This window comes from Suillus paluster (assembly GCF_016628075.1).
Source record: "Suillus paluster strain FC165 chromosome Unknown EDB91scaffold_6, whole genome shotgun sequence".
Lineage (NCBI taxonomy): Eukaryota > Fungi > Basidiomycota > Agaricomycetes > Boletales > Suillaceae > Suillus > Suillus paluster.
This window is the reverse complement of record NW_024537566.1, coordinates 969,250-990,320: the sequence shown is the minus strand read 5'-3', so window position 1 is coordinate 990,320 and position 21,071 is coordinate 969,250. Positions and strand designations below refer to the sequence as shown.

General features: G+C 48.7%; 9 protein-coding genes across 9 annotated transcripts; 4 read left to right on the top strand and 5 right to left on the bottom strand.

The window, feature by feature from the left end:
* Positions 1-209: 209 nt before the first annotated feature.
* On the bottom strand, positions 210-789 carry EDB91DRAFT_1108343 (uncharacterized protein). Its single transcript, XM_041317548.1, has 3 exons — positions 620-789; positions 522-567; positions 210-464 (listed from the first exon to the last, which is right to left on the bottom strand). Exons 1-3 carry the CDS (start codon positions 775-777, stop codon positions 360-362), a joined length of 309 nt encoding a protein of 102 aa, XP_041181907.1. The 5' UTR covers positions 778-789; the 3' UTR covers positions 210-359.
* Positions 790-2,587: 1,798 nt separating this feature from the next.
* Positions 2,588-4,860, top strand: EDB91DRAFT_1108337 (chaperonin GroL). Its single transcript, XM_041317547.1, has 4 exons — positions 2,588-2,816; positions 2,884-2,934; positions 2,988-3,048; positions 3,104-4,860. The coding sequence occupies exons 1-4, from the start codon at positions 2,651-2,653 to the stop codon at positions 4,590-4,592; spliced, it is 1,767 nt and encodes a 588-aa protein (XP_041181906.1). The 5' UTR covers positions 2,588-2,650; the 3' UTR covers positions 4,593-4,860.
* A 254-nt stretch (positions 4,861-5,114) lies between these two features.
* Positions 5,115-7,511, bottom strand: EDB91DRAFT_1304384 (Alpha/Beta hydrolase protein; the record flags this gene model as incomplete). Its single annotated transcript, XM_041325022.1, has 15 exons — positions 5,115-5,151; positions 5,211-5,438; positions 5,500-5,558; positions 5,605-5,663; positions 5,720-5,909; positions 5,967-6,150; positions 6,209-6,240; positions 6,327-6,421; positions 6,482-6,536; positions 6,597-6,634; positions 6,693-6,746; positions 6,802-6,905; positions 6,956-7,033; positions 7,092-7,269; positions 7,325-7,511. The coding sequence occupies 15 exons, from the start codon at positions 7,509-7,511 to the stop codon at positions 5,115-5,117; spliced, it is 1,578 nt and encodes a 525-aa protein (XP_041181905.1).
* Positions 7,512-8,897: 1,386 nt separating this feature from the next.
* EDB91DRAFT_697832 (uncharacterized protein) lies at positions 8,898-9,924 on the bottom strand. Its single transcript, XM_041328129.1, has one exon. It carries the CDS (start codon positions 9,880-9,882, stop codon positions 9,088-9,090), a length of 795 nt encoding a protein of 264 aa, XP_041181904.1. The 5' UTR covers positions 9,883-9,924; the 3' UTR covers positions 8,898-9,087.
* Positions 9,925-10,166: 242 nt separating this feature from the next.
* EDB91DRAFT_1108325 (uncharacterized protein) lies at positions 10,167-10,910 on the bottom strand. Its single transcript, XM_041317546.1, has 3 exons — positions 10,784-10,910; positions 10,667-10,731; positions 10,167-10,609 (listed from the first exon to the last, which is right to left on the bottom strand). Exon 3 carries the CDS (start codon positions 10,578-10,580, stop codon positions 10,317-10,319), a length of 264 nt encoding a protein of 87 aa, XP_041181903.1. The 5' UTR covers positions 10,581-10,609; positions 10,667-10,731; positions 10,784-10,910; the 3' UTR covers positions 10,167-10,316.
* Positions 10,911-10,992: 82 nt separating this feature from the next.
* Positions 10,993-12,708, bottom strand: EDB91DRAFT_1108323 (Alpha/Beta hydrolase protein). Its single transcript, XM_041317545.1, has 6 exons — positions 12,412-12,708; positions 12,193-12,357; positions 11,588-12,137; positions 11,450-11,534; positions 11,294-11,393; positions 10,993-11,233 (listed from the first exon to the last, which is right to left on the bottom strand). The coding sequence occupies exons 1-5, from the start codon at positions 12,563-12,565 to the stop codon at positions 11,298-11,300; spliced, it is 1,050 nt and encodes a 349-aa protein (XP_041181902.1). The 5' UTR covers positions 12,566-12,708; the 3' UTR covers positions 10,993-11,233; positions 11,294-11,297.
* A 960-nt stretch (positions 12,709-13,668) lies between these two features.
* EDB91DRAFT_697814 (WD40-repeat-containing domain protein) lies at positions 13,669-16,137 on the top strand. The gene is made up of 9 exons (XM_041328128.1): positions 13,669-13,684; positions 13,754-14,831; positions 14,894-14,914; positions 14,967-15,146; positions 15,205-15,366; positions 15,415-15,519; positions 15,581-15,724; positions 15,783-15,945; positions 15,997-16,137. The coding sequence occupies exons 2-9, from the start codon at positions 13,887-13,889 to the stop codon at positions 16,011-16,013; spliced, it is 1,737 nt and encodes a 578-aa protein (XP_041181901.1). The 5' UTR covers positions 13,669-13,684; positions 13,754-13,886; the 3' UTR covers positions 16,014-16,137.
* Positions 16,138-16,182: 45 nt separating this feature from the next.
* EDB91DRAFT_1108314 (uncharacterized protein) lies at positions 16,183-17,237 on the top strand. The gene is made up of 4 exons (XM_041317544.1): positions 16,183-16,557; positions 16,642-16,835; positions 16,862-16,927; positions 16,975-17,237. Exons 2-4 carry the CDS (start codon positions 16,642-16,644, stop codon positions 17,132-17,134), a joined length of 420 nt encoding a protein of 139 aa, XP_041181900.1. The 5' UTR covers positions 16,183-16,557; the 3' UTR covers positions 17,135-17,237.
* Positions 17,238-19,509: 2,272 nt separating this feature from the next.
* On the top strand, positions 19,510-20,924 carry EDB91DRAFT_1304364 (kinase-like domain-containing protein; the record flags this gene model as incomplete). Its single annotated transcript, XM_041325021.1, has 4 exons — positions 19,510-19,582; positions 19,644-19,918; positions 19,969-20,449; positions 20,806-20,924. 4 exons carry the CDS (start codon positions 19,510-19,512, stop codon positions 20,922-20,924), a joined length of 948 nt encoding a protein of 315 aa, XP_041181899.1.
* Positions 20,925-21,071: the final 147 nt, after the last annotated feature.

Here is a 21,071-nt window from a genome sequence, read left to right as displayed (position 1 = left end):
CTTTTCGAATGAGTGCGATGATGACAATGTCGACCATGTTATGAACTTGCTGCGTGTCGGGTTGCACACCAGGAACATGGGTCGTCTTGCTGTGGTTTGCGAGTTCATGATAGCTTACTTCCATAAGGAATTCTGCAAATGTGAGATCATCTACCTTATATCAATCCTAGATCTGTTGTGACGGGGCCCATTCTTGGGATGATGCAACTGGCCGAGGCAAGACAAAACTATCTGGCCATTCTCGCAACAGATGGTGTCTAAGTACTGGTGTCTAAGTACTGGTGTACACCCGGCTGTCTGCAGACGAACATTTCTCCTCCTGTTGGGTGTCTCGTCTCCCCCATCTCTTTACATCACGGTCAGCAGATATGCCCATCCTTTAAAGTTGCTGTACGCGGACAAGAATTATACGGAGTTACAATCTTGTTCTTCGCCCGAGACCCATAGTAAAGCTTGCCGGTCTCCTGATGCCATTGCTACAATGTCAACCAAGATCATTGAGATGTCCAGAAAGCACTTACGGTGTGATAATCACAGGTTATTTGTGTGCCGTCGCTCGTCATGTATCTGCCGGACTATTAGTTATTTTGTTTAATGAAGATGCGTGGGTGCGATGTACTCGCAATATGTGATCTGGACGGCCGCGATTGGGATCACATTATATTGCTTCACGACAACACCGTTGACCGTCAATGTGCTCGGGCAGGATACACATGCATTGGCGCCAGCGAGGAAGCTGAGCAGCGCAAACATCATGGAACGGGAAGTCAACATCATGGAGTTTGTGGAAGGGAATAAGGCAAAGCCATAGTAGCAGGCAGGTGTTTTATAGCCGAAACTTTACGTTGGGCAAAAACAGTTGAGCCAAAATGTACGGTAGTCTCCGCAGAATCGAGAAGAACTGCGAATGTCATGAGAAGTTGACGCGGCAATTACTCAAAAGGGAAATGTGCGGCACGATGGGGTCGTGGGGCACGAATGAATCTCCGGTTCCTGGGAGGCCTTGGCTTCGCATTGCTCGTCAGATATGTGCACGTTCATCGGACGTTGACTTCCCAAACAAATTCTGCGTAATATGTCCATCCTTGAATCGACGAAGCTCATTACGGCTGCTCCATAAATGCCTAAACTCCTGCGTGACGTTTGAGTTTTGGTCTTCCGCGGAAGACGGTAGACATGAGCAGGATCACCAATAAGGCCAATGTGGATCGTGGATGTGCAGGGTCTTTCTGCAGAGGACACGGGGCGGCAAGGGGTACCAAGCTGAAGAATAGCTATCGCGTGGGTGTGCACGTGGTTGCCAAGACCTCGGGTAGAATGGATGTCAGAGGCCAGGAGGAGGGCTGCATCAGAGAGCCAAAGCAGGCTGATTCCAAGAAACTCGCGATAAGAAAAACGTCAAGTATGGAATCCGTAAGACGAAAAAATGCATCAAAGCGAGTGGGGAGATTCGTCCGGCTTTTCAGGAAACGTTCAACGCGCGTGTCATGAGATGTTCAAGTGTTTGACAGGTATCTCTTCAGCGTCCTGACTTAGGGTGTTAAAATTGTTAGTTATCAGCATGGATTTACAGACGCCGGCAACGAAACTCACCAAGTGAAGTAAAGTTAGTGAGTTGAAGGATAGAAGTGAAGATTTGTTCAATAAACGTTGTATCCGCTCGTAAACGAGGGGTGGGTCATCGGGTACGTTGCATTGTACTGGTACCCGCAGCCTTCAAAGTAGTCCGAGCCATTGAAAAGCTCTTCGATAGTTGGGAATACCACGCGCCATCGCTCGTGGAACTATCTTTGCCCGTGCCACGGTCGCGGGCAGCAAACCTAGCACGCTCCGCCGCAAGGAAAGAAAACGCGCCACCGAGGTTCCCAAGACTAGGGGGGTCGCCCAATTTAATGTCGACGTCCAAAAAGGAATGGTCTTGAGTCAGATCCGCGTCCGAGTGATGAGAATGCGATCGACTAGGCGTTGTGAACGTGAGCGGTTAAAGCTCGCCCTCCGTCTCTTCTCCAGAATCATCACATCGTCGTTATTGTCGGGATTCTGTACTTGTAGTCATGCTGGTCAAGGTAGAACGAGAACGTGTGTGCGAGGAGTTTGAGGATGCAAGATAGGCCACTAGCATGCTCTGGTTCCATACTGTAGAGCCTTCGATGACTTCTGAGTCGGTTCGGGTCGGTAGAGTTGGGAGTATCAAATTCTGTGTGAATATCATAGGCAGCCCCTCTAGAAATGAATGGCTGAAGATGGTTGAGGGCCCTAAATTTGACGGTGGTGAAAGTCCTGAGGTAGGGTGATCCTGACGACTACGAGTAGCTACAACTCAGTTGTAGCTTCCTACTTTAAATTTTCCTATCTTGAAAGTCGGACGTACACTACGGTGCAGGTTACAGGTAAGGTTTTTACTATCAGGAATCACTATAGCAAGGGATTCCCTCATGTACGCGGCCTGGCACGAGTATCATATATCAACCCCGGGTGTTCAGACTCGGAAGGCTGTGTACACATTATTTAAATAATTAGGTAGCACGTGACGGCTAAAATTCTAGATTTTTCCCAGAAGATTTTTATTCCGAGTTTTTTCTGCCAACTACTCTTCTCCTCGTTCTTCCACTTGTTCTAGTTCGTTCGTTGCTGTTGTTGAAGTTCAAGTATGCACACGTCATCCCGTGCCCTCCGTCGCGCTGCCGCAAAGGTTAAGCCTACTCTTACCCGCGGTGCACACAAGGAGATCAAGTTCAGCAATGACGGTCGTGCTAGCATCCTCAAGGGTGTCGACATTCTTGCTAATGCTGTCAGCGTCACCCTCGGTCCAAAGGGTTAGTCCCTTTTTTTGTACTCTTGTGAAACCGAACGTGATCTGATTTTTTCTTCGTTACTTCACAGGTCGCAATGTCATCATTGAGCAGAGCTTCGGTGGACCAAAAATTACCAAGGGTAGGTGACATCCTTTTTTCCTCTAGTTCTACTCTCACCTGCGTCACCATCAGATGGAGTGACCGTCGCCAAAAGCATTTCTCTCAAGGACAAATTCGAGAACCTTGGCGCTCGGTAAGCTTTTTCCTCCCACTGTCAACGTTCGATTTTTTACGTACATCGCAAACAGTCTCGTCCAGGATGTCGCACAAAAAACCAACGAAATTGCTGGTGACGGTACTACCACTGCAACCGTCCTCGCTCGGGCCATCTACGCCGAGGGCGTGAAAAATGTCGCTGCAGGATGCAACCCCATGGACCTCCGTCGCGGTGCCCAATCCGCCGTCCAAAAGGTCGTTCAGTTCCTCGAAGCCAACACCAAAACCATCACTACCACCGCTGAGATTGCCCAGGTCGCAACCATCTCCGCTAACGGTGACGAGCATGTCGGTGGGTTGATTGCACAGGCGATGGAGAGAGTAGGAAAGGAGGGTGTCATTACCGTAAAAGAGGGTCGGACGATCGACGATGAGATTGAGGTGACGGAGGGCATGCGCTTTGACCGCGGTTACATCTCTCCGTACTTCATCACAGACGTCAAGACTCAAAAAGTCGAGTTCGAAAAGCCCTTCATTCTCCTGTCAGAGAAGAAGATCTCCCTGCTGCAGGACATCCTCCCATCACTTGAAACTGCTGCCGCCGCTCGCAGACCCTTGGTCATCATCGCAGAGGATGTAGACGGCGAAGCACTTGCAGCCTGTATTCTTAACAAGCTCCGCGGCCAACTCCAGGTCGTAGCCGTGAAAGCTCCGGGCTTCGGGGACAACCGCAAGAGCATCCTTGGTGATCTCGCTATCCTCACCGGCGGCACAGTTTTCACCGACGAACTGGATATCAAGCTCGAGCGCGCAACGGCTGACCTCCTTGGCAGCACTGGCAGTATCACCGTGACCAAGGAGGACACTATTGTCCTCAACGGTGCCGGCTCTAAGGACGCCATCTCCGCACGCTGCGAGCAGATCCGCGCACTCCTGAACGACCCCACCACCTCCGAGTTCGACAAGACGAAGCTCCAGGAACGTCTCGCGAAGCTCTCGGGAGGTGTCGCCGTCATCAAGGTCGGTGGCTCTTCCGAAGTCGAGGTCGGGGAGAAGAAGGACCGTTACGACGATGCCCTCAACGCAACGCGCGCAGCCGTCGAGGAGGGTATCCTCCCAGGTGGTGGTGTCGCACTGCTCAAAGCTAGCCTTGCCCTCAAGACCGCTGCACCCGGTGAACCCGCCTCCTCCGACCCCGACGTCATCCCAACCGCCAACTTCGACCAAGGCCTCGGCGTGAGTATCATCCGTCGTGCATTGCAACAACCCGCACGCACCATCCTCACCAACGCCGGCGAGGAAGCAAGTGTTATTGTCGGCACGCTTATCAACTCGTCCAACACATTCGCTTACGGTTATGACGCGTCCAAGGGCGAATACACCGACATGATCGCGCGTGGTATCGTCGACCCGCTTAAGGTCGTGCGGACCGCACTCGTGGATGCTGCAGGTGTTGCAAGCTTGTTGACGACGAGCGAGTGCTGCGTTGTAGATGGCGAGGAGGAGAAACCTGCTGGTGGTATGGGTGGTGGCATGGGCGGAATGGGAGGTATGGGCGGCATGGGAATGGGCGGGTTCTAAGGGCTTGCACGAGTTGACGTTGCCTCACCTGCGACTTTGAGATGCGCGGGGAAAGTAATTTTTATCCATCATCTCAGTCGACCTCATTTATGCTCATTTATTACTTTGCTCTGTTGCACGCCATCACGTCCCCCTCACCTTCATCATGCACTTCACGTACTTGTATCCCCCACACTAGTTTTAACTACTTACTTGCATGGAATCAAACACCACTCAGTCTTCGTGTCGTGTGCATGTGGTCGATGGTTTCTGGCATGGGTGTGCCCTATTTGTGTGCTTGAGTTTACGAGCAGTTGATTGTCTAAGGTTGGGAGAAAAAGAAAATTGTGATGGCAAGTGTCAAATAAACACATCCTGTGCTTGGAGGTGTCATCCATCTGTTGGTCGAAGATATGGATTATGAACATGTCGCACAAGGAACGGCTATCCTCATCTGTATAGGGTAGACTAATGTGGCAGTATTCTCAGCTCAACATTTACACCTCTTTTCGATTGACCCAGATACCAGAGCTTAATTTCCATTCACTGTGCCGAATACGCGGACACATTTTGCCAGTAGCTACATGCATGCGCCTAGTTCAGCACCCTGGCTCATTGTAAATATGGCACAGTACTCACGCGCAACGCTCAAGCAAGGCCCTGTCAGTCTTGAAAGTGTAAACGTCGGGTGCTCCCGCGGATGTCTCGTTGAACATCATCTCTGCGAAGCCATGTTGCCAAGAATTCCAGGAAGGTGTGATATCTCCTGGCGTGTATCTGTCGTCAGGAGTCTTGTCCATGACCATAGCCATGAATGAGTTCGAGAAAGCAGTGATGAACTGGGAATTGTTGTATGGAGGACTACCCCTGAAGCATTATGCATCAGAGTCAGAGTAAGGGTTAATTCATCACATCGACTTACGAATACGAAGTGAAGTAATATGCGACATCAGTTCCGTGCAGGCCAGGTGGAATTGAAAATTCGCCCTGCCTTTGTTGAGCATACATAAAGCGAGACTTGCCTGGAGCTTACCTTCCAAGCTTGCTTTCCAAATGCTTTGAGAAGATAATAAGTAGGGCAAACGAATATCGCTGAATCGACTCATGAAATTAGGGACAGTGACGAATTCCTTGAAGGATATACGTACATTCACTAATCACGAGATTTGCCTGGTCGACGTTGCTTCCCTGATTCTGGTACATCATCGCTGCTCCTGCAGCCTGAGCATAACCGAAGTTCGGGAAAATCATTTTGACATAATCTGCGATATCCAATGTCATCGATTGGTTCACGAAGAGGTTCCCCTCATGAGAATTGGTTACGGCAAGAAGGTAGTTCTAAGGAAAGGGGAAAGGGGTCAGATTTGCTGATGAGATAGAATCCATTGATCATACGCCATTCAAGCGACCCTTGCTAATCGTCACCGTAGGTCTCTCCACGATGAAAGTGCCATCTACGACAGGGGGGAACACGACCGTGCCAGGGAAGCTGTCGGGGTTGATGTTATAGTTCAAAGTTTGCAACGTATTGACGTCTGCAGCGCGCAAACAATAGAGGGTATCCGAACTTGAGGTACAGCTGTGAGTTGAGAGTATTAGCTCGGAAATGGCCACATAAAACCTTTGCAAGGACTCACTTTGTTCCATCGACGACCTCACTGTACACCATCTGGTAGTGGCATTCAGGACGCACGGACGTTGACCGTATAAACAAAATTCACCTCCGGAATTCGGTCGTTATAGTTGTATTGTGACTGGCAAGAACGCAGAACTCGTCATGGCAGCTCTGAAGAGGGGAGGCTGCGTGTTTCCTCCATGAGCAACAAGATGCTGTAGCACGGAACCGGCACCTGAAACGGCGAGAGTAGTAAACAAGACCTAATGATGATGAGGTACCTAACTCAGCTCACCAGCAGACTGTCCCCAAATCGTTACCTTCGTTGGGTCCCCACCGAAACTACTTATCTATTCAAGTAATTTTCCTATCAGTTGAGGTACAACACGCAAGGAGATATTTCTGCTCACGTAGGCCTGAACCCACTGTAAAGCATAATTTTGGTCGACTTAGAATATCAGGTTCAGCCGAGTCTGAAGGATTGTCAGTCCATGATAATCACCTACGTAGTCCAGCATTGAGTGCACCCCCTTCTTTGACCGCTTTCCCAGGTAGGAAACCTAGTCGGCAGTGTACTTATAAGTTTGAAACCTCGAAGAAGTGGCGAAGACATACCGAATAAACCGAGGCGGTACTGCACTAAGACAGTAATGACACCATAATTCGATTCCATAGTTAGATCTGCGCCATTGTATAAACTCGCAGCTCCTGAAATATACCTGTACGAAAATCGATTCATCGACAGACGAATATTGCATATGATACTTACCCTCCTCCGTGAATCCATACGACAACTGGGAGCCCTCCCGATGGTGTGGCCACCACTTCGCTTCCGGGAGTGTATACACTATCGGATGCAACTACCAATCGTAAATGTTAACATCATCGTTCATGGCAGGGCTTACTTCAAGAATAAACAGTCTTCCGACTGACTGACAGCCCTTTTCCTCGTAGAGGTGTTTTCATAAGGATTTGTCGAAGAATTGCCGATGGGCGCTTGATAACAGTTATTTGGTTGGGTGGTAGCTTGTTGAACCCCAGCGATGGTCGATGGAGGCTGCGGAGCTGCCCATCTGAAGTCGCCTATATATCTAGTGCGTAAACTGATATTGTATACAACAAACGAAGGTGGACGCACCGACTGGAGGAGCCGCGTACCGTATTCCGAGAAAGCTGGTGATGTTTGTCGCTGTATCTACCGACCCCTGGTACCGAGCATAACCTAAGTCGATGATGGGTGCAGACTCGGTGGTCGCCGGAGAAGATAATGCTTCTAGTGCAAGCAAAGCCTGTGACAAGGCCAACAGATTAGCTTTAATCAACATTTTAAATCTCATATGTGTGCAGTCACTGCAGTGAGAGTCAGCTATGCATGTTTATAACCCCTGCGAAGCAGGCACGATCGGGTTCGGCTCAGAGACGACACTACGGTCATCAGAGAACTCGTGAGTCTACCCAGGTTACGTTGATTACGGTATTTTACATGACCTTATATGACTTTATATTCCAATATGAAGGAAAGAAGCTCAATATATGACGATATATCGTCATATAAGACATTATCTGCGGCTCATCAGTTCACTGATGCACTTAGCCACATGAAACGTTTGATTTGAGGGTCACGAACGAGATGTGGCATGAGCTGGCACGGGATATGATTGGTTCGCTCACAGTTTGGATCCCAGGAAATTATGCTGAACAAAAATTCATATCAAGACGCTAGATGAGATGACGAAGGGTCGGGAAATGAACGGCAAAGGATGGTTAAGACAGACGGACGGTCACGGACCTCGCCGTCACTAGGAGTGACGTTCCACTGTAATTTAAGTCTCACGGCCTTCGAATCAAGGACTGACCTTAGATGAATCCCTAGTCTCGATGTTATGGATCGGGGTTTGAAAAATGAGGGCTGAGTGAGAGAATTTACAGCGCTTGATCACAACATCTGTGTCGTCCAATGCCGCCGCACACCGTTTCAGATGATTTGAAAGCTTGAATCCCTGTTCTACGTCGACATGGGTACTCCATCAAGCATATCTGCCATCTACTTGGAGTCAAAAAGACTCTTGTATACAAAGTTTTACGGCTCTTTCCCTCACAGCACATTCACAGCAAGAATAAGGCCAGCGTCACACCATGAATGACACAAAGATCACTCGCCCCTGAGAATTGCTAAGGTAGTACTTGAAACTATATTTCTTCCTCTCAGTGACCCTATAGTGTGATTTGTCGTGTTTCGCGAGAATTGAAGTCAAAAATTCAATGTAGTTGGGCTTGGTCTGGATAAGTTCCTTGACTTTTGTGGATTTCACTTCCTTGGCTTTTGCTTTGCCATTACTTTCAGTAGTAATCTTGGTGTATGTATCCAGGTGAATAATGAATGTAGCCTTGAATTCAGGTATCTCTGGGGAATCTGATAGGGACGACATCGTCTTTCAGCGAGCCACAGATGTACACTATAGCGCTACTACCTCAGGTGCTTACGGGGTCCTTGTCTGGGCGTTTCCAATGCACAAGTGTAAGTTGGTCTGACTGCCGCACGCGCATAACCGTTACACCAAAAGGTAGAATACTGAAAGCTTAGCTTTCAGTATCAGCGACAGTATATATACTGAGTATGGGAACTCAGGTAAGCCAGCGTGCTTACAACAAGTTTTGATTTGCGATTCTGCACAGTTACGCAATCAGCTGTAAAAGAAATACACATACAGCTACAATATTTCTAGGGTCCTGACTCCGTCCATCATGTTGAGAACGGAAGTCGCGTCAATGACCTGAGCAATGAGTCACGATCCGACGCGATTCTAATTTCTCTTGTATTCTCCGCCGCGCTGGCAAAATGCGCTGAACTGTTGTCCAAGGTGAACAATCAATCCCGATCCTCGCGAGAAAGATTTCGAATCAACCAGCTCCTGTTCTCCACGAGAACCGCCGGGAAACTCGTCTGACGGAGTCCCGCACGGACCAAAAATCATCCTCGCTTGGCCTATCGTCTCCAGAGTCAGGCAGATCTGCAAAATCAGGTAGCTCAAGGAGGCGACGATCCCATGGACGGACAAGTAAGAAATTCTGCAGAGGGGGCCTTGCAGGCGTGAACTGAATCAGTGTCTCTTTTGTGGTGACCAGCAGGTCGCGAAGCCCGTCTGCCTTGACTCTATACGTGAAATAAGCCTCGAGGGGTGGGCCACTATTCCGCATGACTTCCGTGACACGGAATGTGATGCAAGGCAGATGCAGTCTGCAGTTCGCGAAGCGAGGAGAGCTCATATTGTCAAGTTGGTCATACAATTTCGAAGCCAGTCCCACAGCCACAATATTTTGTAGTGAGGAGACCACTGTCTGAATCTCATCTTCAGACAAAGATGGGAGGGCGCATGACGGAGCTACACATGAGGAAATTTCGGCTGGAAGACAACTATTGAAACAGGATGGTTGTCCAACCCAGTCGAGGGCAGCAATGTCGCCCGACTGAGCCACGATCTCTTGCAAGGGCTCCCTGAGCGCACGTTGCTTATTCTCGCCATAAAGGATGGGTAGTTGGACGCCAAAGGTGCCAAACAAAGAGTACGCGATGTCCTCCGGCACAGTGGTGACACGAGTAGACGCCCATTGGAGTTTCTCTCGGGCGTGTCTCATCCCTGGTTGGAAGGCGATGAGGGCGCGTACATCTATCCCCGTTGCATCCTGCAACTGCATGATCGTGTTAGACTCCTTGTGGTTGAAGGAGTCGTTATTGAGATATAGTGTCCAATCCTGTTGGTAGAAACAAATGACTTTGGGAGCCAGGAATTCCGGGACGGTCCATCCTCGGGTGTTTCAAGCACTCTGTGCTAGTGCGCCAGGCTTGGACAAAGGCGGAATATCCGACAGGTAAGACAATTATGAGCGCAGAATTATGATACCAGGCAAACACGGAGTTAAGCAATTTTTGAAGCTCGACATTGTTATGCTGGTCGATGCAACACGAATCAACCCACGCCCAGTGATACTCCGTCTTACGACGAACAATGTCGCAGAATGATGATAGCAAGATCATTGAGGGTCGCGACTCTCTCAGGATGACCGAGGGGACGGAGGAGTAGTACAGCCCGATGGAGCCCAATGACCTCATCAAGGTCAGATTGGTTGCCTCACTTTTGGAAGCTCTCGTGAATTAGGATGGCAAGATCGTTAAGAGTCGGGATTCTCTCAGGATGACCGGGGCGACGGAGTAATGGTACAGATCGATGGAGCCCGATGGCTTCATCAAGGTCAGACAAGACGCTCCGTTGCTGAGATCTTTCATGAAGTTTGATGGCCAGATCGTTGAGAGCTGCGATTCTCCCAGAATGACCCGGGGGGCGGAGTTGTAATACAGCCCGAAGGGCCTCAATGGCCTGATCAAGGTCAGACATAACGTCCGTGTTCGAATCTGTCTTGAAGGCTGTTGACAAGGTTGTTGAGACACATAGATCAACGAGAATATTAATGGCCATCTTACTGAGAAGGGTTTCGCAATGAATGTGAGATCAGAGTGCAGATATTTGAGTCAAGTTCGTGGCGAAACTGTAAGAAGATGGCGCTCAGTCACCGACATATGAAGTATGAAATCTCCCACCTGATCCTCGCTCAGCGCCGCACATGACTGGAAACAAGCGTCCCACAAAACACAATTCAGCCGAATCTTTGACTCCTGAACCAATTCTTCAATGACAGACCACTGTCGGACTATGTCGGACCTCGTCGAAATCTCAGTGTAGCGTATGCGAAGACAGTATGAGTTCACTAGCCTTAGTGACCCATGCTAACCTGCAAGCATCCAGAAATATGCGAAGTACGATGGAAATCGTATGGTGTCTTATGATGTCTACGTGAAGAGAGCAGAGGTCACTTGCCATACTCAGGTCCTTCAGCATCTGGTATGTGATTCAATTCGAACACACGCCACTTTCTTCATCGTTCATCCCCAGCTGGACAACACGCAGTTAGACAAGCTTTCTTCCAGTGTTCGTGTGATGTGCGATAAAGAAGTTTCAAAGAATTTATATTACATCAAGCGAGTTCATATCTATCAACACATCATCAGCCGAACGTCCCCAGCAGAGAACGATTGCAAAAAAAGACTTACGATCCTACATCTTCGCCTTCCTTTTCCCTACACCATGCATGATCTCATCCAGAATCTCGATGAGTGCCTCGCCGAGTCCGTCCGGTTTCTCCTGAGGAATCTAGATAGGGAGGAATCAATATCTTACAACTAAGCTCGAATGTCGGGGCTACATACCAGATGTCCTGCCCCCTTAATAATCCGCTGAGACACCACCCTATTCTCTGCAGCGTCCAAAATTTCTTCCCTCGCCGCTTTGGATCTACCACATACAGCGTCACTCCCCGACCACGAACTTGAAGAAAAAAAACGCACATAAATTGCTCAAACTCAGCCCACACCACATGTACACCCCTCCCAGCTTCCTCCACCGCTCGACACGCGCGCCCCAGAGCCTCCGGCTCCACCGTGTGCGATAAACACGCATATAACGGGCTCTCCTCATCCTTCCTCAAAGTAGGAGTAACATAACTCTTCCCATCACTTTCCGACTCATTCACTTCTTCAAACCCATGCTGAACATAAGTGCTCAAAACCCTCTCATCCCACTTCCTCCAAACACCCTTCCCACCGACTAACCACTTTACCAAAGCCTCCATATTCTCCCAACGGTCTCGTTTAGCCAGACAGCCTCGAACGTTTGCAGCCCCGTGAATTGAGCGAGGGTCAGTTGGGGAGAGAGAGGGGAACATCAATGTGGGTTCGATCATGACAAGAGCAAAGGGCGTCGGGCATGGATTGGTGGATGCGAGTGCGAGGATCCATAGGGTACAACTCCCGGAATGAGGGATGCCTACTACCGAACTGGTGTTGAGCCAGGGAGAGGAAAGGAAGGCTCGAAGGTAGAGCGCAAAATCTGCCGTTGCTGCAGGCAACATTGATATTAGTGTGATAACATATATGGAGGACGAGGAACGCACTGCATGCTCCCTTCCCAATTGCCTTACGCGCATCAAGCACGGGGCGGTTGAGAAGCGCCGTTTGACCATGATTAGGGAAATCGAGCACCCAGATATCTTTGATCGTTGCACGAGTCTGGTCGTGTGAGAGCAGGCGAGTGATGGTAGGGTCGTACTGTTCCTTGTCTGCACCAACACCGTTTTCGGTTAGTTGTACGAGATATGGATGAAAGAACTCACGTCCAGCGATTCCATGTGTGAACACGAGTGTGAGGCCGTCTTTGGAGGAGGAGACGGGGTAGTACAACGTGACATACTTGAGTTCCACTGGGTCTGTCCCTAGAGTGGTGTGTAATGAGAGGACGCGCCGCTCAGGTGCCGGGAACTGGGACATTTTGGGCACGCCAGGCTATGTAGTGTTCAACCAAAATCAACCTGTAGGACGTTGGGATAGAAATGAAGCAATAACGAGCAAGGACAGCACTTCTAAGCGCCAACTTGCAGGCGTAATCTCGACAACCATGTTGGCAACGAAGTTCCGGTTACTTCGGTATGAGTTGCATCGAGGCTCCCACATCCCCGGGTGTTGCCGCTTGGTTCAATTCGTCCTTACTTTACGTAGTAGTAGCTCGTCCTTGACATTTATCTGAGCGGCTGCTTGTCCAATGGCATTAGGCACTGAGAATGGCTAGGAGAGCGGAGATCGATTTCAGTACTTCGACTCAGACATTTTGCTGTCATCAGCCTGACATCCCTATACAGCACCAGAATTCGCAGATGCCATAGCTCGCATCTTCTACCGCAACCAAGTCCTCACCGAAGCATCGTAATGCAATTACACGACCTGATGCAGATCATTTTGAATCAACGCATACTCACATTACATCGCCGCTCATATGGAGGATCACCTTTCCCTGTCGTATCGAGATTCGACACGAATAGAAACTTCTCCCTGACTTTCTCCCCAGTGGGGTTGCAGATATCTGAACACGGACATCCATGACTCGCTCGGACGGCAGCCTATGTAAAGGGATCCTACGCATCGGAGATAATAGGGCAGCGAAAATGACGATGACACTTCCTGTGCATGTGCCATCCACAAGGGCAACAAATAACACGACTCCCGCTGTGTTCTCCTGTCGCAGACTCCTGTGTGGAGGTGTCGTCCGCTGCAAGATAGAGAGTGCTGCTGTGCAGTGGGTTTATTGGTATCAGTCTCTGCGCTCAAGGGACATAGGAAGGAGAGGAGCAGAGAATGAAGGAGAAACGAAACAAAGAACGAGAGGGCAGGAAAGAAACAGATGAATAAATGGTAGCGAAACCAGAAACAAAAATAAGAACATAACATAGACTGCAAACATTCAATTCAAAGCTCACTTCCACCCTAGATCATCACTCAGCTCCGCAATAGTGAAGACAACGTGAGCAGCGGGCTACTATGTAGACCGCTGCGCAAAACAGGAACTTACTACATGCTGAACGCTTAGTAGTGCACGCGGACTGTTGACTTTATGTAAGTTTGTGAGGCACTACCCTGCAATCTCCTATCTAAGTTGTGCCCTGGGCGTCTATGTAACACGAGGCAGGTAAATGCAGTGCAATAGCCAAAGAAAGCACCGTACACAAGCAAGGCTCTGCAGCTTGGAGCAAGACGTCCATAACTCCTCCACCCAAGTCCACCTCGACCGTATTCAAGACCATTAACTTCCAGTAAAATGTCGCAGCTCATTCCAAACTTCACCACACGCATTCGAGTTTTCAAAGATCACATGGAAGTTATACACGCTGTAGCAGTTTTCCCGGATAGACGACGTATGATCGTGGCCTCGGATGACACGACACTTTGTCTGTGGGACTTAGAAACAGGCGTGTTGTTGAAGAAGATGGAGGGGCATCGTGCCAAAGTGAACCAATTGGCGGTATCACGAGATGGGCAGACGATAGCAAGTGGCGATGACGAGGGAGAGATCATCCCCTGGAACGGAGAAACCGGGGAACCACTTACCCAACCTATCAAAGCCCACTCCGAGGAAATCTCGGCGTTAGACTTTTCTCCTGATGGTAAAGTGCTAGCCACCGGTTCAACAGACAAAACGATGAAACTATGGAGAACGGAAACTTGGCGGATGGAAGGAGACCTATTCGAGTGTGATAGTGAAGTCAACTGCGTTCAGTATTCGCCATCTGGTAAACATCTTGCGATCGCAACAGAGACCAATATCAAAATCCATAATCCTTTACACAACCTCTTCCTTGAGGGACGTCCTCTCGCCAGAGTCGAAGTCAAGACAACAGGCAACCAGTCACTCGCCTGGACGCCCGATGGCACTCGCCTTCTTTCATCGGGTGGTGAAGACGATCCCAGCATACGGGAGTGGGACACATCTACCTGGAAGCAGGTCGGTGATCCCTGGACGGGCCACACTGATGATATCGTCGCCATTGCCATTCATCCTGAGGGCACCTACCTGGCTTCTGCATCTTATGACAGCCATGTCCGTCTCTGGCGGCTGTCAGATCGACGACCCATCGCCATCTTTCAGCACTCAACCTGGATGACATGCGTCACTTTCTCCATGGACGGAAAACATGTCCTCAGTGGAGGTGATGATAAGATGATCTCAGAATGGGAAGTACCCGAGTACGCTTGGCCAGAAGAGGTACTTTCCCGCCGATTCCCTACACTTCCGCCATCTCATCTTGCATCTTTTTTAATTCCAAGGCTCAACACCCTGATTCAAAGGCATGTTTCCACCCTTCAATGGCATACCATAATTCGAGCATTTTGCATGCAGATCCTTGCCATCAACACAACCGCCCGAAAAGCTTGCATTACGGGAGATTTGTCTGCAGCTGAAAAGATACTCACGCAAGAGATCGAAACCGATGCCAATAATGACATATCCTACGCCGACCGCTCGCTCGTTATGGCACGCAAATTTGACTGGGACCGGGCACTTCATGACGCGAGTAAGGCAAGTATGCTGACCCACCGTGCTCCCTCAACATAGGCTGACATTAATCGTGATATAGTCCCTCAGCATACGGCCCTCATTGACAGGGTATGTTGCCAAAGGTATCGCTCTCTACGGGAAACAGCAGGTGTTGGACGCGACGACAGCCTTTGACCTCGCGTTTACGTTCGCGTTCACGGATGGAGATTCAAAGACTCCTTTTTTCCTTTTCTTGATCAAGGCAGGTTGCATTTTTCTTACACACTCTGTACTTCATTGCGGGTTTCAGGTGATAGCACTTTTCAATGCAAATAAACATGAGGAGGCAATGCTGCTCGTCCAAGACCTGGCTACCCGTCCCAATCCTGATCCTCTTGGTTCTCGTGTCGTGGAAGTACGTATCATGCACTCGATGGAGCCCAGGTTCGTATCCTCACTGATTTTTCGCGCATCAGGCGTATCTGCGAGTCCAGCTGGGAACCATTGCCGTGGACGGTGCGCTTCACAAAGAAGCTGCAAACCACTTCACAGCAGCTGTCAAGGCTGCCGCTTTCTTTTCTACATTGGACATTCATGCTATGTACGCGGACTTTGTTGTGGTACGTCGATATGACACGACCGAGAATCCTCTTTATGCTCAACTGCTTGCTTCTCCAGCTTTTCGGCTGGGACCTCAAGTCCCTGTGGCAAATTGCAAACCAGCAACGCTACCATGCACTCATTCGGTCAGGTAAAGTCGGAGCAGCCCTGGAATCGTATCGATACATGATGGACATGAGCGATGAGGCCACGAAGGCCATCTTCCTTGCTTGGATCAATAGTAAGTCTCTAGTAATGTTATCCGTGCTACGATAATTACCCTTTCACTCAGCTTTCGATGAAGAATGAAGGGCACACACGAAGCTCGAGGCCATCGTAGCGAGTTGTCCTTAGAACAGAGATATTTACCCCATTCTGATTTGTACCTCGATTTTATACGGATCTCGCCCTTTGTATTCATATCGTGTGCTAGCTCATAATGCAAAGCAAGGAGGCCCCTCGAAAGCTACTGCAAATTTTACTATACGAGCAGCCTCACTCCCCTTCCCAGTTCATTCACCTCCCTAAGAAAACTCGACAGCACGACTAACATTCGTCAATCCCCAAAAACTCGTTTCAAACATTCAACTGGCATGTCTTCCACCTCCGTGACAGGCTGGTACCGCATTATTGAACACCACATCCAACCATCCAAACGCCTCACGGGTGCGATCAAATGCCTCATCGACATCTTCTTGCTTCGTGACATCGACCTTGAGCACCAGGAACTTGAATATCGAGCCGCAAGATCGCACAGGCCCTCTGGTTTGCAGAGAGTCGCTACTATGATGTCTCCTTGGCTGAGTGCGTACTCTGTCATGCACCTTCCGAATCCCGACGACGTGCTCGTCACTGTGTGCTATGCTTAGTGTCGGCCACACTCCTAGTAAGCAGAGGAATGCCTTACTGGGAGAGGATATTGTGACTTGTTCACGAAATGATGGGTTTTCCTGCTTCGGTCGTGGCTTTTATGCCACTATGTCGTGCCCCAGTCGGAAACATTTGTAAGACTTGTCACTGGAAATGCTACGTCGGAGAGTTGACAGATCAGCAGTTCGTGAGCGCCGTCGGACGCAGGTCACTAGTACTTTGGCACTCTCAAAAACCAAATACTCAGGGAACATCAGTCAAGTGGATTATCAGTAGCCTACTATTAGCTCACTCATCATGTACTTGTCTTATCTTCCCTATGTTTTACTCCGTAAGTCTCAGGATCAATTGATGTGTGTAGTACATGGTAAATGCGACTAACCATCAATTCCTGGTCAAGACGTATTACCGCTTCAAGTCCTATCAGCCGGACGGACGTACTACTGATTTCCATCGGATGGTATCGCCAGCAGAACAAACGGAGCAAAAGCTCACCGATCATCTTCGTCCTCATGAACGCTTCCAAGATTCCAAGGATAGGTCTTCGACTACTAATCTGAAGCACCATGCCATTGGCTGCTGTGGCAAAGAGGCAGTTGACCTTGCATTTAGTAGCGGAAAGGTACAGGCACAGAGTGGGTCAATCTTCTCCACCTTTGCTCGCCTACGTAGTGCTATTTCTTGAAGTTGTAGTATGTGTACCCGCAAGTAAATGCATACTGCGGGTAAGCTGCCATACCCGCGGGTTAGTACGGGTAACACTGTACCTCTACCCGTAGGGGTATTGTGTTGAGGGGTATGGGTACGGTGTTGACTTTCCGACCTGCGCGTATACCCATGGTATACCCTACGTGCACATAGATAAGTAACTCACCTTGTTCTTCTACTTTCCTTGCATTCGGGATATTCTATCGTGTATGATCCTGGTCAAGGGGTGATGGGGATTTAAGAAAATTTTCGGGTCAGTTGTGAGGGCAAAGATAGACTAGACTAAGTACTTACTATTCAGCAATTCCGCCAGATGAGCCTTCTCAGGCGTGAGGATGACATTATCATGTCAACCAGCGGAAGTTTCGCGAATCCGGCGCTTCAAAGGCTGGGTAGATCATTCTAGGAATGATAGACATAATTATCCACAACGTTAACGTTGCAGTTCGCCAACTCCATTCTGTCTCAGATACAAAATAAGTCTCTGCTACGGATATGTATCCACTTCTTAAAGCAGGGGATTAGCATAGCAGGGAATGAGCATAACATGTTCGAGCACCTTACTTTAATACTTATTCTTCTTTTTTTCGCGCTGAGGAGACCACCGAACGACGGTGAGTCATGTGGCTAAATACAGGACGCAAATTACTCATACTCACGCAGTGACGACCCTGTGTGTGCAGTCTGAATTACGCCGGCAAAATAAAGGACATACACTGTCAGGGTCACCGGCAGGTACCGATGCTGCAGATATTGATGCTGTCAACGCAGCAACAACAGCGAGGACACAGGAGCAACGGATTGTTAGTGAGGATGTGACATAGGATCTGAAGGGGACAGTAGGAAGACGGCTTGCTTTTATGTGCTGAATATTGTTATTCATGGCGATGTAGGAAGAACCTACATATATCTGTAGTTCATACAGATGGTCCGATCAATATTAATTTGGAGTGGAACAAAATATCAACCTTGCGAAGCAAGGTCACAGCTATTTTCATATCGATAGACCAGGGTTTGGAAAAATCGTCTAAGCGCCTCCGTTTACTTGTGGAGCTAAACAAATAAAAGGGTCAGACTTGTCTATTCGGGCGAAATTTATCAGAACGACAACTGTGTGCTCACCTTTTGGGCGCTCTCTGTGATGAACTCGCCCCAATTGGCCCCAACTGCGAAATTCTCGACGTAGTCTCAGTGTCAAGCAAACAGGTCATCGGTAAAATACATGTCATTGCAAATGAGGTTGTACTCAGCATTGAAAGTTATAGTTGCGAGAGCCGAAGCACGCGGTTGGCAGTTGGATGGCTTTATCCTGCCACTTGCCCTATGTCAAAGTTCGAACCCATGCTACGAGCAGACAGTGACCTGCTGCTGTTTGACAGCGAGCTCTGGTATGTGCCAACGGGTTCCCGAGCATAGTCAAGTACTCCCAAAGTTGCAAGTTACCAAGGTAAGTAGTACGGGAAGGTGCACCTCTGTTTGGTATTAGTCTCCCTTAGGCAGACCAATATGAAGGAAGACAGTCGTTCCTGTTTGGTATGCTCCAAGCCTCCAAGCTTAGACAAATAAAGCAAAAATCTGAAATCTGGTCTATCGATATGAATATAGCTGCAATATATTTGCCGCTGTCGGGAACAAACCAATATTGTTTGCTTTTCATGTCATCTTTATGACGTCTGGATTTTTTCAGCTACAACTCACGCATTAACTTGCAGCTCAACATCACAAAAATTGCTCAACTCAATCCGTTGGGCGCAACAAGTTACACATTACTGCAGGGTTGTGTCACCGAACGTGCCAAAGTCTTATCGGAATACTCATATCGCCTCTCTGCACGCTAGTACACATCTGCTTATACGTCAACCTAAACCGACAATGCCTCATAATCAGTCAAGCCGAAGACGAATCGCTTCTTGGACCGCTACCAAGTAGTGCAACCGCAGCTCGGCTACGGCCCGCTCCGGCTTGGTCTTCATCGGTTTGCAAGTATTTTGGCTATCCTAGTGAGCCAGGCTACTTATATATAGTTTGGTCTGGTTCGTTAGCCGTTTGGAGTCTCACGAACCAACTGTGAGCCAAAAATAAACAACAGCAGCTCGAGCTGGCTTGAGGCCAGCTCAAGCTGATTTATAAATACGAAATCACGTCTCTGTTGAAGTCTCATTCCCGGTTAGTTTGACTGTTGCTCCTCGAGGCCTCAAGGCTCAAGTTATCTCATAGTATACCCACCATGAACCATAAGGTCCCGATACGAGTTGACAGTAGATTCAGACTCGGAGATGTTTTGGGATCTGGTTCATACAGTGTGTTGTTCACAAGCTGACTATGATTATAAAAAATTAACATACTATGGACCCTACTTAGCTGTTGTGTACCACGCTTGGAACATCATCAAAGATGATGCAGTTGCCATCAAACTCGAATCCATCACAGCCCAGCCATCTTCTGTACAGCGTGAATACACCATTCTGAAACGACTTGAAGGTGGAGTTGGGATACCCCACGCTCTCTGGTTCAGTCGAGAATCAACATATCATGCTTTGGTTCTCGGCCTCCTTGGGCCATCACTGCATGATCTTTTCCTCGCACATGATCGAAAATTTAGCCTTCATACTGTTGTCAATCTAGGAATCCAACTGGTCAGTCGGTTTGTGCTGGGTTGTTGCAGATAGGCTAACCCATTTTCCAGCTCTCATGTCTTGAGTACATCCACTCGAACAATTATGTTCACTGCGATATCAAACTGCAGAATGTCTTGGTGGGCCTTGGCCATTTGAAGCACACTGCATTTATAATTGATTTCGGTATCGCGAAGGAATACTGGGACACTGCAACCAGAGTCCATATTCCCTTTCATCAAAATCAACGTCTCACTGGCACTCCTGCCTTCGCTTCAATCAACAACCACTTAGGAGTTGACCCGGGTTGTCGTGACGACCTTGAATCGCTTACATACATGTTGATCTATCTGTTACGCGGCTCCCTTCCATGGTTAAATAGTGACCACAAGAAACTCTCCAGCTCTTCCATACTCGAGCGCAAGGTCAACACCACCATTGAAGTCTTATGCAATGGAATTCCCGTTGAATTCGCAAGTGTTCTCATCTACACGCGCTCTCTTGCGTTCTTGGAAGACCCTGACTATGGGCATCTTCGTTCATTGCTTTGTGGTCTTCAAGCCACCTTGGCTGCGCCATCTACATGCTTGCTGGATTTCAGCATGCCCGATAATTACATCACACATCACCCTTCAATCTCCAATGAACACTGGATGGCCGAGGCGGCCCCATGTCTGCCGGATGCAACACCACTTCACAGATCTACTCATGTGTGAGTATTCTGTCTCATTTTCCCATTCACAATCTGAAGCTAATGTGATTTTGAAGTTTACACCAACGTAATACCTCTCCCATGCACCCAACTGCACTGCGGAAAAAGCCATTAGTTGCTAGATCACGCTGTTGAATATGTCTTTCTATCTCTACATAACTGTACAGTGTACAAGTCTACAATGTGTTTCTCATAGGTTTCAAACTGTTCAATGCGGTCAAATACATGTTGACAAATTTGCGTCTTGAACGTTTGAACCCTAGGCCTGATTCCCGAATCCCGACTCCTGACTCCCGAGGGCCAACTCCACGCTGAGTCACGCAGCTTCTTATCTTTTTCTCACCCTACCATCTCCTTGCCCATCCTCCTTGCAAGTTGCAAGTGCTGTTTTTCTGCAAATTGGTCGGCCTGCTACAGAAACAAACTTGTCCTGGATACCTGTACCTTACTCCTGAAGCCTGA

What these genes read in the sequence shown, in the direction of transcription:
- EDB91DRAFT_697832 (XM_041328129.1), bottom strand. Translation starts at nt 9,882, where the DNA reads ATGCAGTTGCAGGATGCAACGGGGATAGATGTACGCGCCCTCATCGCC.
- EDB91DRAFT_1108343 (XM_041317548.1), bottom strand. Translation starts at nt 777, where the DNA reads ATGATGTTGACTTCCCGTTCCATGATGTTTGCGCTGCTCAGCTTCCTC. An exon ending in GTCCAGATCACATATTGCGA is followed by an intron (nt 568 to 619) that starts GTACATCGCACC and finishes ATAGTCCGGCAG; the next exon opens with ATACATGACGAGCGACGGCA. An exon ending in TAACCTGTGATTATCACACC is followed by an intron (nt 465 to 521) that starts GTAAGTGCTTTC and finishes CAATGGCATCAG; the next exon opens with GAGACCGGCAAGCTTTACTA.
- EDB91DRAFT_1108314 (XM_041317544.1), top strand. Translation starts at nt 16,642, where the DNA reads ATGATGGGTTTTCCTGCTTCGGTCGTGGCTTTTATGCCACTATGTCGT. An exon ending in ACTCAGGGAACATCAGTCAA is followed by an intron (nt 16,836 to 16,861) that starts GTGGATTATCAG and finishes GCCTACTATTAG; the next exon opens with CTCACTCATCATGTACTTGT. An exon ending in AAGTCTCAGGATCAATTGAT is followed by an intron (nt 16,928 to 16,974) that starts GTGTGTAGTACA and finishes TTCCTGGTCAAG; the next exon opens with ACGTATTACCGCTTCAAGTC.
- EDB91DRAFT_697814 (XM_041328128.1), top strand. Translation starts at nt 13,887, where the DNA reads ATGTCGCAGCTCATTCCAAACTTCACCACACGCATTCGAGTTTTCAAA. An exon ending in TTTTCCTTTTCTTGATCAAG is followed by an intron (nt 15,367 to 15,414) that starts GCAGGTTGCATT and finishes TGCGGGTTTCAG; the next exon opens with GTGATAGCACTTTTCAATGC. An exon ending in TGTACGCGGACTTTGTTGTG is followed by an intron (nt 15,725 to 15,782) that starts GTACGTCGATAT and finishes TTGCTTCTCCAG; the next exon opens with CTTTTCGGCTGGGACCTCAA.
- EDB91DRAFT_1108337 (XM_041317547.1), top strand. Translation starts at nt 2,651, where the DNA reads ATGCACACGTCATCCCGTGCCCTCCGTCGCGCTGCCGCAAAGGTTAAG. An exon ending in CGTCACCCTCGGTCCAAAGG is followed by an intron (nt 2,817 to 2,883) that starts GTTAGTCCCTTT and finishes GTTACTTCACAG; the next exon opens with GTCGCAATGTCATCATTGAG. An exon ending in TGGACCAAAAATTACCAAGG is followed by an intron (nt 2,935 to 2,987) that starts GTAGGTGACATC and finishes CGTCACCATCAG; the next exon opens with ATGGAGTGACCGTCGCCAAA.
- EDB91DRAFT_1108323 (XM_041317545.1), bottom strand. Translation starts at nt 12,565, where the DNA reads ATGTCCCAGTTCCCGGCACCTGAGCGGCGCGTCCTCTCATTACACACC. An exon ending in GCTGAGTTTGAGCAATTTAT is followed by an intron (nt 11,535 to 11,587) that starts GTGCGTTTTTTT and finishes TGTATGTGGTAG; the next exon opens with ATCCAAAGCGGCGAGGGAAG. An exon ending in TTAAGGGGGCAGGACATCTG is followed by an intron (nt 11,394 to 11,449) that starts GTATGTAGCCCC and finishes CTCCCTATCTAG; the next exon opens with ATTCCTCAGGAGAAACCGGA.
- EDB91DRAFT_1108325 (XM_041317546.1), bottom strand. Translation starts at nt 10,580, where the DNA reads ATGTCTGACCTTGATCAGGCCATTGAGGCCCTTCGGGCTGTATTACAA.